Here is a 14,573-nt window from a genome sequence, read left to right on the forward strand (position 1 = left end):
TAATCTTGAAGAGGATTAGACTATATAATGTATATGTGTAAGAGCTAGTTCTTATGGGCATTAATTTGAAATTAAAATCTATAGGAGGATCTGTTTGAGATTGATTATATTTTTTTTGCATGCTTTTGAAGTAATACAAACTTATTAAAAGGAAGTCTAGTCTGATTAATACGATTAATATGGTCAACTAAACCCTATGGACAGAGTCACAGAAGTTCCATGATTGAACGGAAAGCATTATGTCAACTAAGCTTTCCATGCAGTCGAAGAAGTATGTTTTTGTTCATTTATTTATCTCTCAAGACAACTTGAAGCATGCAGTATGTCAATCAAGTATAAATAACTGAAGATATGCATGCAGAGTAGTATGACAATATATAGCAGTTCAACAACTTAAAATATTACAACTGTACATGGGAACATAAAAACAAGAAGGCAATGTCATACGAGGAAGAGTGAAACACACACAAAAAAAAAAAAAAAAAAAACAAAGTAAAAACAAGCACTTACTACAAAGTCGCTAACCACATTAGATAACAACTACCAAGGACATGTCATATCGGTAGAAGGGAATGCGCATACAAAATAAAAGTAGGAAATTGCATATATATATATATATATATGCATGATAAGAAAATGACATCAAGATCCATATACTTTAGCATAAAACATTCATCTTCCATCTCCCAAGGTGTATGTTTAGTGGTCATTCATGCTATGATGATATCCAGTAGTTATAGTACTACTACTTTCCCCATATTTGTTAGCCTCGCATGTCTCACCAAGCAAGTGTTCGAGCTCTTCCGAATTTGATTCCAAGTTAACCCAGGGATGCTTCTGCATCTTTCTCATTCCTTCTAATTCCATTACTACTTCCCTCATTGTAGGCCTCTCATCCCCTTTTACTGCTAAGCAGCTCCTTGCAAGCTCCACAAATTGTTGGATGTGCTCCTTATTTCCTTATGCAACTATGTGATTTTCAAGAATTTCAAATAATCTTTCCTCTTTTATGGAAGAAATGAAATAGCTAGACTTCTTTGCTCCTCGGACCTAGCAAATGAAAGTGCCTCCTTTCCTGTAAGTAAGCTCCACGAGCACCACTCCAAAGCTATAAACATCACTTTTCTCTGTCAATTGGTTTGTTTGCAAGTATTCAGGATCCAAGTATCCAAGAGTTCCTTGCACTACAGTGGCTAGTTGCGTTTGATCTCTCGGAACCAATCTTGAAGTTCCAAAGTCGGAGACTTTTGCAGTGAAGTCATCATCAAGCATTATGTTTGTTGATTTTACATCCCTGTGAATTATAGGTATTGAGGCTGTAGAGTGCATATAACATAGTTTTTGGTAGCCTTCTGTAGCTGTTCAATGGTAAAAATTTTGATTGTTTCTGTGGATCCTTCTAATTGTCTACCGAGCCGCTGTTTTAAAATCAAGCCTCCATTTTGTTGAAAGAACTTTTCTCTAAGCTTCATTATCTTTCTTTTCTTGTATATGAAGTACAACCAAGAGGTAAACACAAGCATACAAATAAAGCCTACTCCAACACCTACAATATTTGAAATACCGCCGATCGAAGCCATTATTCATTTGAAGTACGATGCCATTCAGAGCAAAATTAAGGGTATGTAGTAGCTAAGAATTTGTTGTGGTTATTCCTCGGTTAATGATTCAAGGAATCAAAAAATATCCAAATGACAAAAGCAAAGGGATCTAAGTCTACGGCCTGTTTGGATACAGAAATCTTCTCTACTGCACGCTATTCCCGGCAATTTTTTTTGCAGCATGGACTAAATCGACCTAATAAAGGGTTTTTCTTGTAGTATATTAAGGACAATGCTACGTACATTACCTCCCCAATGTGCCCCTCGTATGTGTACCTAGTGCTTGCATTTTTTTTTCTTTCAAACATTTTTCAACATCTTTAATTAAACATTTTAAAAGAATATACAATTTCATTAGTAGTCACTTTTTTAATCATTTAGAAAAAAAATTAAAATAAACGAGGGAACACATAAAAAATTCTTCTCATCAGCCACTATTTACCACCCCAAACCCTATGAAAAACACTCACATACTTTATGAAAAATACCTCCACACACTATGAAAAAGGTATAGATGTGGGGTGTGAGTAAATAGTGGCTGATACATAGTAAATCTCATTAATCTGCATTATCCTTATTTTCAATGTGCTTGAAATAGTTACAGATTAATAAGCAAAAACAATATTAAATAATTCTCAATCATTTCATGTAAGTCGCATAAAAAAAAATTAAAATGATGATATATAATTAGATGGAAAATAAGATAAATAAAGTTGGATATATTTATGTAATTAGAAACTACCTTCATATTTTAATTTTGAAAAAGAAAATCCTAGTCATGATCAAGCTTAATTAATTGTACGCAAAGCAGGTCATTGAAGTGGACGTACGCAAAGCTGATCATTGTACGCAAAGGTGGTCGTTGGATATATATCATAGTCCAACGATGATCTCATTCATTTGGAAAGAATGAGTAGTCATGTTGAATTATATATCTAGCCGGCTAGTTTGACTTTCTATATACAGACAAATCTATGGTGGGTCGTCATGAAGTACTCTGAATATCATCCATACATGATATGATATCCAAGGAATATATAGATATATATATATATATATATATATTATATATATTCACAATCAACTGCAAATTTGGTAAGCAATTAAGTTAATTAATTTTGGCAATCCAAGAGTAGTTAGATGTAGATAAATCGTAACGTACGTGAGTGAGTATTATTAGCAGGTAAAATATACTTACCAATGGCAATCTGAATAATTAGTACGAAATCCGCAGCACAGCCTTCGGCATCTTTTGTTCCGTCCCCACGGTACCACTTGGGGCAACGACATGTATAGTTGCCTTCTGTGTTGACACAGCCTTCCACTCTGCTGCATTTATGAGTTTGATCCTTACATTCGTCAATGTCTGCGCGCGAGTCAAGTGATCATCATGATCGATCAAGCTATGACATCATATATCGAAACGATTGAATGGGAAAATATTAAGTGGAATCAATCAAAGTTCCTTATTCATCATATTGATTGTGTATATATAAAATACCTTTGCAACCGTCAGGGAGGTATGGGTTCCCTTGGTAACCCTGCTTGCATTTGCATTGGTACCCCCGCCTGGTTTTTGGATCATGGCATTCACTATTCTGATCCCGACATGTGAAATCCGGTTTTCTCCGAGCTTCGTCGCAGGTTTCATTCCCAATTGCCCAATGAAGCACTATTGGACGCCTTTCGCGTGGCCGTTTCTGAAGGTAATCCGTGGAGAAGATGAATTTTTCTTTTTGGACAACAAAAGCATAGCTGCAAGGATTGAAGTTCCTTACGTTTGTGTTATTTTCAAAGCTTGAAAGATCCACTTCATAATATTCTAAGCCATCTGGAAACCCTATGTTGCAACAGCCAACGCCAGAGCAAGATCTGTTGATCGCATCGCTACGGTTATTACATCGAGATATGCACCCTGTCGAGTAGTGTGTTCCGTTTCTTAATCCACTAATAATGCCCGTAGTGTCACAGCCAAGAACAACGAACTGATTTTTTGTTGTAGAAATGGTGAATATTCCTGCGCTGAACCAGGTTGGAAAATTGGATTCGAGGGAACCATTCGCATGGTAACAGGCTTGGGCTACTCTTGCCATGACATGCATTTCATGCGCCTTAATGGATATGTTTGTGACACGGACATTGCCTATAATTGGAGTATGATCAGAGCTATTACAACTGATATTGAAGTTCTTGCCCAAGTAGCATTCTTCACTAGTACTCAAGCCAAATGGATATGGAATTTCTACACCCCCACACATGTTGTCGCAGACAGGCTTGGCTTGAGCTGCCGCTGCTGCCACCATCGCAATTAACAGTAGTATCACTCCATTGAATGAGATTAACTGCAAAAGCTTCGAGAGTACTCCCATGGCCAGAACTTATATATAGTTTTTTTTCAGAAAGATAAATGTGATTCTATTGCGTTCGCAAGTGCTTAATTGGAGCCTCCTCCTAGAAATTAACAAGTCTTTGCTTAATATATAGGCATATGCATGGGATGAAGACCAGTTCAGCACCCCACACTTTCCCTTGTATAAAGAAACAGTCATTGCTTTAGCCGTATGAAGTATGTTAACTTTTGAATAGATAGTTGAAAAATGTGCGGGTCTTATTAATAATTGATTTTATTAGTAATGATAATGAAATAATGATTGTTTTTAATATATTATAGTGATAAATATAATTACTATAAGAAATAATACCCAAGACCTTTAAAAATAAATTTTGATTTAAAAAATTATTCGTATCAAAATTTATTTAAATCAAAATTTGTAAAAATCAATCTTTGGCTATATATTATGATGACAACTCACAAGTGCGCTATTTCACATTTTTTTCACTCTGAAACTTATTTAATTAAACCCATTCGAAGTTGTAATAAAAATTAGAATTCATTCATACAGGCGAAAATCCAAAACATACAAAACAGACGAAATTTCAAAACATGTTCCACACATACAATTGAAAAACATACAATACCATAAAATGTAAGGCAAGTATCAATTCGCCTCCCTATGTGCCCACATGTTTAGTGTGATAGAGTCCCTGGTTCCAGCCATGGTTTGTGCTAAAGCAGATGACATGTTAGGAATACGCAATAGGTGATCCGGGTTATCTTCAACACTTCGTCTTTCATAATCATCTGGATTGGTAAATCGACATCATATCTAACTATTCGGTGTAATAGATCGAATAATATTATGTATGACACAACATGTAATGACAATATATCGCTACCGTGTCAGCCTGAATGGGTTCATTGATCGCAAAATTCAAAACCCTTTTTTTAGCACACTGAATGTGCGCTCAATCACATTTTGGAGGGAAGAATGTCGATAATTAAAATAATCTTGATATCTATGGAATGAACTATTGTTGTGGTAATCAACCTATGATAGCATACCTTGTGGTACGGGGGCATAAATCCTCGCGTGCACGGAAATGCAGAATCAACCAAGTAATAATAACCTGAAAACCAATAAAAACACTAATAATGTGGGATTTAAACATTACATCAGTACAAATACCGCTCCTCCATAAATTAATGAAAAACAATACTTACCCTTAGGAGCCCATGGGAAATTCATCCCTGGACGACTCAACGCGTCCATAAATATGCAAGCATCATGGGCAGTGCCCTCCCAGCTAGTGTATATGAATGCAAATTTCATGTCCAAATCACAAGTTGCTAGGACATTTTGGCTAACTCATTGATGCCGAGATAGATACGCGTTAGTTGCCTCTGCGGTCGCCCATGCATCAATAAAAGTCACATCAATTACACCATAACATTTCTGGAATCATATAATAAAATTGTGAGTTCAAACATTTTTAATAAAATGGACCGACCACACACCCTCATTTTCAAATACATTTAGTTTTCTTTAAACCAAAGTAAGAAGTTATTACCTCGAATCATGGATAATGTCTTGGATTGCCTTTAATATACGGCACCACCCCAGCAATATGTGTAGGTGCAATCACCTCAGGATCAAGATTACATAGGGCACGCATCACTATGTAGACATGCCGATTAATAGTTTCACTAGAGTGTTGAAACTGGTTGCCTGTGATTCGTTGAACTTGGCCATGTCTGACTGTGTATGCAAACATTGCTACGGCTTCCTCCACAGAAACCTCTCTTGTCAATTTGAGAAATTCATTCCCCCGCAACGTATTGCATAACGCTTCAAATGCATATAATTCCATTCGAAACATGTTCTAACTGTTGTCTGTTGAGAATTGCATTTATATACTCTCATCCGCATAAGCTAATATTATGTTGCGGCATTCACTCAAACAATGGCGGTGCGTATTCCTCTGCTGCTGCTTGCGTAAGCATGACCATGTTATTCCACATTGATACATCACGCCTCCTCCAAACTTGGTATCCATCCCACATTGGAGGCTGGTGACTACTCAATACATCACGCCTCCTCCAAGTTTTGTAATCGTCCCACCCTGGAGGTTGGTTACTACTTGATCCAGCTTCAGTGGTGTTGTTTGCCTCCACCTGGGGCTCATCATCTGACCCACTTCCAAAATCCATTCTGCGGTGTCAAAAATAATTAGTCCAATAACACTTTGAGCAAGAATAGTTTGCACATAATAAGCGTGTCTACGATGATGCAATATGTCAAAAAATATAGAAAACATTTCGTATATGACATGTCTCCAATATGCCACTAAATAATAAACATTTATAAATTCTAATAACTAGTAATTTTTTAAACAAATAACAAAAAAACACTTACCAAATAATGCAATTATTAAAAATTCCAAATTTCATAAACTATCAATAACATGTTCATCATATGCAACTCATAAAATCAAACACACAACATCCGCAATAAATACTAACAACCTCCGCAACAACTCATAAACAATAGTGTCAATGAAAAACAACATCCGCAATAATGAAAGAAAGAACAATTAGGTTCCAGACATATGCTACATCACTCCAACCCCCAGATCCAATCCATTTTGCGGTCTAGGGGCATCATTAAGAACATATCAACTGCCTTATCATTCATAAACTGAGCTATTGCTTTGTTATATTGATATGCAGGGAGCCACGAGGTAATCTCATCCAAAAACTTCATACATAGACCCATCTTGCTAAATGATGCGTCCAAACCTAAGGACCTCTTGCCTTTGATACGCTTTCTAATCCATTCCCCGAACATCTGCTTCAACTCAATCCTCGCGACAGCGTTGGCGGCCATAACTTCCAAAGCTTTGCTCAATTCTGGGGATATGCTACCCCGGGCTGGCTCCCTTGTTGGACGACGAGAGTGTCTCTGTCTCCCAATTATCCCATTTATGTCTGGCCCATCTATGTCTATTGGCGCGTTTATGGCAGTTCCCAGTACAGGGCCCCGTGCCCTCACCTCCTCTTCAAGGCGATTCTCCTCCTCACTCGTGGGGGGTTGCTGCGTGGATGCAAAATGGAGGACCCCTATGGCCACAGACTGTCCGAAAAGTCTCGATAGCCATGAGTCTTGAATTTCCTCCAATGGCTACACACCTAACATTAGGAAAAACTTATACTAGACTTGTCATTATACACTAGAGAATGAGAAGAAATCCATAACAACACTAACTCAAAAATGTCAACCAAATTATACTAGTGAAGCGTTTTTTTACCTTTATTGCGTTAGCCCAATGTTCCTCCATGACAATTACAGTTTTTGTCTATGGGTTCCAACCCATTCCCGTTGGGCTCATTAAATCAGTGAACAGTCGCTGCCTCCGCCTTAGGTTAGTGATTTCCCCCCTAACTTGTGACACATCAATTGGCTTCGTCCCAACTTGAGTTAGCTTTTTTGCAAGTCTGAGATGATCTCGGTTGGTGATCTTCAAGTCAACCAATTTTCCCTCAATGGTCTCTTGGTAGAGGATGTCTACCAACATCTCCTCCAATCCATCGGCCAACAGGTCATGATGTTCAGACTCATCCGTTGGTCATTGCAAACATAAGAATATACAATCCAAAAATCTTCTTTCTTGGGGTAGTAGGTTACTAGTTCTAAAATGTTCAGAATATTTTCTCCTTGTATAATAATCATGAATATGGTAAACTAATATTCACATACAACTTTAATTCATATTCATGAATATGGTATACTAACATGATACCAATATCAATCAGAATAGTAACATAGAATATGGTCAACTAATATTGACACCCAACTTTAACTCATATTCATGAACAAGGTAAACTAACATGGTACCAATATCAATTAGAATAGTAACATAGAATATGGTAAACTAATATTCACATACAACTTTAACTCATATTCTTGAAAATGGTAAACTATCATAGTACCAATATCAATCAAAATAGTAACATAGAAGTTTAAGTAATATTCGTAAGTATGGTAAAAGTCATGGGAATTTTAAAAAGATTCTATATTCGTTGTAATATAGATCAACAACAAAAAAATAAGGCACGAAAGAAGCAATTTTCATCAATAAAAATCGACGATGATGATTTAGATTTGAAACAATAATTTAATAAAGATGCCCTGAAGCTAAGATGACATCCAACAACCATATGGAAAACAAGTGAAAGACCAAACACTGGGAGATGAATTCTATAGTATGATTTTGAAATACAACAAAAATGTTTTTATGTTATCTTATCATCTTTTGAATGTATTTACAACAATTATAAATATTTCTATAAATAACAAGTACCAATCTCACCTAGATTTGTTGCCTAAAAACATTTACAGTGAACAGTAGATGTGAATGTGTCAGTGATCATGGCTGAGGATTGTATTACTAGAAATGAAGAGGAGAATGTGGGTGTCGGTGGCTTCTAATCTTTATGTTTCATATAAGAGATGTGGTTTCTAATTTATATGTTTCATATAAGAAATGTAGTTTCTAATCTATATGTTTCTAGTTGTACAAAGCCAGAGAGAAAAAAATATTTCAAAAGTTGATTCTTATGAATATAATATCCTGTGATGCCGTAGGGACTCAGTTGGGAATTGGTACATCATTTTGAGAACATAGGGAAACATATTTCGGCTATATTTCTGCTATTGGCAAGGTTTGAGTTACGATTCCTCAGAAAATATTTGTCAACATGTGATTATTTTATCTTGGGCTTTGGCTACTTTAACAAGGAAACGAATCAACATGGAAAATATGCATCTTGTCACCAATTACTTTCTAATTCCACAAGCCAGAAAAAATGGAATTACAGAACTAATTCCACAAACCCAGGAAAAAAGAAAAACAAATTACAATCCAAGGCAAGGCAAGAAAAAAAGCAATGCCACAACATAATATTGAAAGCCCACTGAACTACATAAATAAAGATTTCTCAAAAAAGTATAACCACTCATTAAAAAAAAAAAAAAAAAAACATATATGATTTCCCTCAAAGCTACCAAATTAATAGAAGACATACCCACAGAAGAATATTTAGTAAGGTAGAGATGGGATTGGATTTCTGCGTACCTTAAAGGACCGCGTTTGAGGCCCTGTGATAAATAATGTGGTGGCTGTAAATCTTGAGTGTTGTTACTTTTGAACCCTAACCTTTAATTGGCTGGTGCGTAATGTGGCTTTGGCCATGGGTGGTTTATAATGTAGGGAAAAATAATTTCAAGGGCACGAGTTGAGAGGGATTGTTGTTGCTGGGGAGATTTCGAATCACCCTCAAACAGGTACCCTACCAAAACCCAGTGGTAGAGGAATCTGTTCAGTTGAGATGGGATGGAGCATGGGGCACACGTTCGATGAGGAGGTGGCGAATCACGATGGAGAGATTCACCTCGATCGGAGCCTCGAAAGGTTTAGCTACTGCGTTGCAGACATAGAGAGAAAGGGAGAGAGAGGAAATAACGTTGCAGAGAGAGAGAGAGAGAGAGAGAGAGAGAGAGGTCAGGGTACGGTGGTGTTTTGGTTCACTGTGGGGGGATTCTCTCAACCATGGCTATCGGGAGTGATTTGGGGAAGAAGGTCTATTGTGTGAAGGACAACTCAGGGTGTAGAGTGCAGAGTCTTTTTTGCGTCGAGTCCTTCGTCCGAAACAGTAGTCACATGGGTCCTTGGACGTGTTTGAAAATATTGCATTTCTCATTTGGATGGAAGAGTGTTCCCATCCGTACGAGAAATACTCAGAGTAGCGAGAGTTGTTGGACACCCAAACTAGGCCGCCTGGGTTGCAAGGAGTTCCAGCCACTCTTATTGTGAAGAGAGTTGTTAGACTTGATGTTCCAACCATTCATTTTAGTGCCGCAAGTTGTGCAACATACCGTGCAGTTGCATCTTTCCGACTAATGGGATTCATTGGCAATGATCTTCTGTCCAATAGTTCGGCATCTTCAATTGTAAATGTGCCATTACTGCTGGATTTGATCTTCCAGGTCTTGTTTTCCTCATGTAATCACAGAAGTTTGTGAGCATGCCTTTAAATTTAAAGAAATGATTGTAAGTAGCAAATATGAAGGTCATTATGACTTGAAAAGTTTGTGGAGTGAATAAAATGCTTGAAATATTTCCCATAGCTTTTGGTGTAGACAAAACCTATTGGTTGCTGTCATTTTCTCTGCCAGCAATTACTTGAGGGAAATTGGGTTTGCTTGACTTAGAGTTTTTTGTGTAGAGAGGGCTAGAAAAATAGATTGAGTTATAGTTTAGTTATTGAGTAATATGATCAGTACGTATATATGTTTCAGACCTCGAAAACAGACTAGAAAATGAAGAAAATTGTAACTTCCCGTTTCCGAAAGTCCGGAGAGTTAGCTCTTGTAACCTAAATCAAACATATTTAAAATACTCCAATATTTCCAAAAAGTACAAATCCATTTATTCAAACTAAAATATATGTTACTCTACCAAGACACCAAAAAAAATATCTCAATGAGATAATTTAAAAAATCCATAAATATTTAGAAATATCTAGGACTCCAAATATCAAATAACATAAAATCATAAACCTATTAAATAAGACACTCCAATAAACTTGTACCTTCTGGCACTTACTCCTCAATGATCATCAAACCTTACTCTTGACTTCCAGTTGATGCATCAAAATTATCTCAAAAAATATTGTGAAGATAAGGGGTGAGTTATCAACAACTCAGTAAGCAGAGAACATATACTAATGTGTAAACATGAGCATTTATAGAGATCAGAATGCAGAACAAAACATTTCCATTTTCAGAGTGCTGAAGCAGAACATGTTATCAAAATATCAAAACGAAGATTCAAAAATAATTTCATTTAAAAATATCATTTGGCATAGCATAAATGATCATCATCATCATCAGAACATCATATCAGAACAAAGGCCATGTATAACCCCCGTGGTAGGGTTGTGCGTCTGCGGATAGCCAAGCAGAACATAAATCACTCTGTCACCAAGGCGTGCACTCAAAACAGAGACCACTATTATAACCTGTGGTGTGGCCATATCCACTATTATAACTCATGGTTGGGCCGTGTCCACTATTATAACTCGTGGTTGGGCTGTATGCCACTATTATCACCCGTGGCAGGATCGTAACTAAACAGTGTGGAAATAGAATCAAATTCAAAATCAGAGAGTCATGCTAAAGATTTTCAGAATTCACGTCTTATCCAAACAAAGTACTGAACAAAATCAAATCATCTTCAAAATCATAACAGATCCAAAGCGTATTTACATAGTCATGCACAAATTTTCATATTCGCTATTTTTGTATAGTTCAGAAACAGAATGCACAAAATTAGCTCATGTCTACACCAATCATGACAAAAATGATTTCTCTTTCATTAGAGTTCAATGAGTAATGAAGAAGAAATAACTGAGGTTATTTTCACATTTCTTTTCAACACATATAATGCACATTTTTCCAAATCAACCTTCGTTCATTTTTATTTTATGTAAAGTCTAGCATAGGAACCCTACTTACCTAGACTTCTTAGCTTTTTAGAATTTTCCTCAAAAAAATGTCGACTCAACTATAAATCGTCACCTATAAAATAATCACGTAATTCTGTAAATTTCCAATCAATCACAAATTTACACCATTTAAGCCTAAGCTTCTACTATATCTATTTTAATTGATCAATACCTAAAAATTCTCATAACCTTAAAATATCTTCATTCTCTAAATTTCCTTGATATCAACCAACACTTAAGATAAGTAAAAGTAAAAATTTCATTAAATAATAAAAAAAAAATAGCTTTAATCATATTTAAAATGTTCAAAATAAAATTACACACTTACTATAAAAATAATTTGCTACCAATAGTACAATTTTAAAAAAAAATCTATTTATTTTCTATACAATTTCTTATACTTCCCACAAAGACCACGTAAAAACAGATTTAATATAAACATAATTCCAAACTGAAACCATCCAATAATAAGGGCAATATTGTAATTTCATATCACAATAATATGTAAAACTAAATTTACATAAAGGAAACGCTTTCATGCGTTTACGTGGTGCAACAGTCAGCGAGGCAGGGGCGTGAGATACTCACCAAGAAGGGAGGAGCTACGTGCGGTACGGCGAAGAAGGTGGTTGTCCCGGCGGTGGGAAACTAAGAGAGAGAGAAATGAGGGATAGAGAGAGACGGAGAGGAGAGTGGGTGAGTTCGGGGGTAGCTTACCGAGAGGAGAGCGACGAACTTGGATGGAGTGCAGCTCTCGGCAATGCTCTCTGTGCGGTGGCGATGACGTGAAAGAGGTTGGCGGCGTGGGGTGGCAGGTTGGTGGCACACGGTGGGAAAAACTACTTCCTCTGTTTCGGGGGTAAAAAACAGAGTATTTAGTGGGTGGTGTTTCTTTCAACGGCTGGGCAACGGTGAGGTAGGGCAGTGTTATGAAGGCTCTTGACCTTGCACGGTGGCTGAGAGGGAGGAGACTAAGACGTGGTGGTGGTGGTTATGCTGTGATATAGAGTCCGAGTGTGGGTTGGGCAGTTCTATCACATGGTGGTTTCCGTCGTGCGGAATGTGGTTCGTGTGTTTCGAGCTGGGCTCGATAGTGGTAGTGGATGGGGTGCTACCCGGCTGTTCCACGGTAGTCCCGTGATTAACGCTAGGAGATGCTGCTGCTGGTCATCAAGCGGGTGTGAGGACATGTTGAAGGTTACTATATATAGAAACAAAAATTGATAAAAACCCTAGAGAAACAAAAGGGAGAGACGTGCATTAGTGCAAGAGCGTGGAGAAACGGGCATGAAGAGCAACCCTAGTTGTGGGAGGTTATACGTGCATGAGATATGCCTAAATAGGTTGTAACACTCGGGCCTAGCGCCAAGCCTTTTTTTTTTTTTTTTTTTTTTTTTTACATATTTTGAGTTAAGTATGTGAAAAATCCAGTTAAAATTTTTCAAGTACAATTTTATGGGTCAACAAAATTTAAGGAAGAGCCCATTTATTTTTTTATTCACTACATTTTTTTTTATGGACCATAAAGCCAAGCCCGTGTTACCTTATTTTCAGACTCCACATTCACAGTTTCACGTCGGTTTTATCCCTATGCATGCATGCCGCGTTCTCTCATATCTAGGGTTTTAATTTGGTCTTTGAATTACCTATATATACACATCCTTCGTGCATGAAGAAAATCCAAAATAGGGTTTTCGTCTCCTTCCCCAAGCTAGGGCTACCGCACGTTAGTTCCCCCATGCCTCCACGTCCAGGCAGCACCAAACTCACGCACATAACCCAATTTTCCCACCATCTGATATTTTAGTTTTTCTTCCATAACCATCAAGTCTCACAAATGGCAGGTTGCCTCGCACCCCAGCCCACACACAGTCAGTCCATGGAGGAATCTGTTGTGATCATGCAAGAAACCACCTCATGCTACCGAGGCCTCCAAGCTCTGCCCTCCAACACCTCAAGCCGCCCTTTACGTTCAGACCATCACAAAAATCCAAACTCGTGTGCGCTCAGTGGCACGGAATCCACCACCATGCAAGTCTTTCCCCTGCACGGCAAAAGCCACTAGTCACCAAGCCCCTCGAGAAATCGTAAACCATCGTACCTGCACCATACACAAGATGCCAACCACTGGGAACCACGATAAGTCATCCCCTATTTTTTTCCATTAAAACAGAGCCAATATCTCCACTACATAAGGCTCCTCAATGAGCTGCTCAACCACTAGGAGGGTTGCACCGTGCAACCATTGCCACCACTGCCCCGGGCCGCTATCACTCACTGGAAAGCAAGCCTCTGCCACATTACCCAGCTGTTGTCGTGGTTTCTCCGTGTTGCACAATGTAGCACCCTCAGTAAGGCATTTTCTCTTTCCACGCGAGACTCTCTCTCTCTCACAGTGCCCCGCCGCCATGACCACTGTCGTCCACCGCCCAGCCCATTTCTCCACCGCATGTCTCACTTCCTATCGGTGAGCCTCTGCCTCACAGATTATGATTTCACGAACATGTTTTCTTATATCAAAGTCTCATGGAAGCTCAGCGTAAAGTTGGTCATGCATAAAATACTTTTATGATGAAAATTACAGTGTTACCCGTTGAGTTACAAGCTATGTTAGTCTATTTTAAAAATTTTAATATGTATAGGTGGGCTTTATTTTCTGTTATAATAGTCTAAAATCTTTTATGTACAAAAAATTTGTCTAAGTTATTTAAATTGTTCTTGAGTAAAGTTTTCATTCAAAAGTAAACCATAACTGTGTAATTTTATTTTGAACTAAATTATGATTAAAGCTATTTTTTATTATTTAATGAAATTTTTACTAGTAGTTATCTTAAATGTTGATTGATATTAGTTAATTCTATAGAAGTTGTGCAAAAAAAAGCGAATATGAAAATTTGTGCATAATGATGTAAATATGCTTTGGATCTACTTTGATTATGAAGATGATATGATTTTATTCAGTACTCTGTTTGGATAAGACATGATTTCTGAAAACCTTTGGCATGACTCTCTGATTCTGAATTTGATTTTGTCTCTGCTCTGTTTAGTTATGGCCCTGGCACAGGTGA

The 14,573-nt window shown here is 37.4% G+C and overlaps 1 protein-coding gene across 1 annotated transcript; it reads right to left on the minus strand.

Moving 5' to 3' along the window:
* Positions 1-1,301: 1,301 nt before the first annotated feature.
* LOC121242210 (wall-associated receptor kinase 2-like) lies at positions 1,302-4,077 on the minus strand. Its single transcript, XM_041140102.1, has 3 exons — positions 3,103-4,077; positions 2,800-2,967; positions 1,302-1,546 (listed from the first exon to the last, which is right to left on the minus strand). Exons 1-3 carry the CDS (start codon positions 3,968-3,970, stop codon positions 1,302-1,304), a joined length of 1,281 nt encoding a protein of 426 aa, XP_040996036.1. The 5' UTR covers positions 3,971-4,077.
* Positions 4,078-14,573: the final 10,496 nt, after the last annotated feature.

The sequence above is a fragment of the Juglans microcarpa x Juglans regia genome, chromosome 8D, assembly GCF_004785595.1.
Source record: "Juglans microcarpa x Juglans regia isolate MS1-56 chromosome 8D, Jm3101_v1.0, whole genome shotgun sequence".
Taxonomy (NCBI): domain Eukaryota; kingdom Viridiplantae; phylum Streptophyta; class Magnoliopsida; order Fagales; family Juglandaceae; genus Juglans; species Juglans microcarpa x Juglans regia.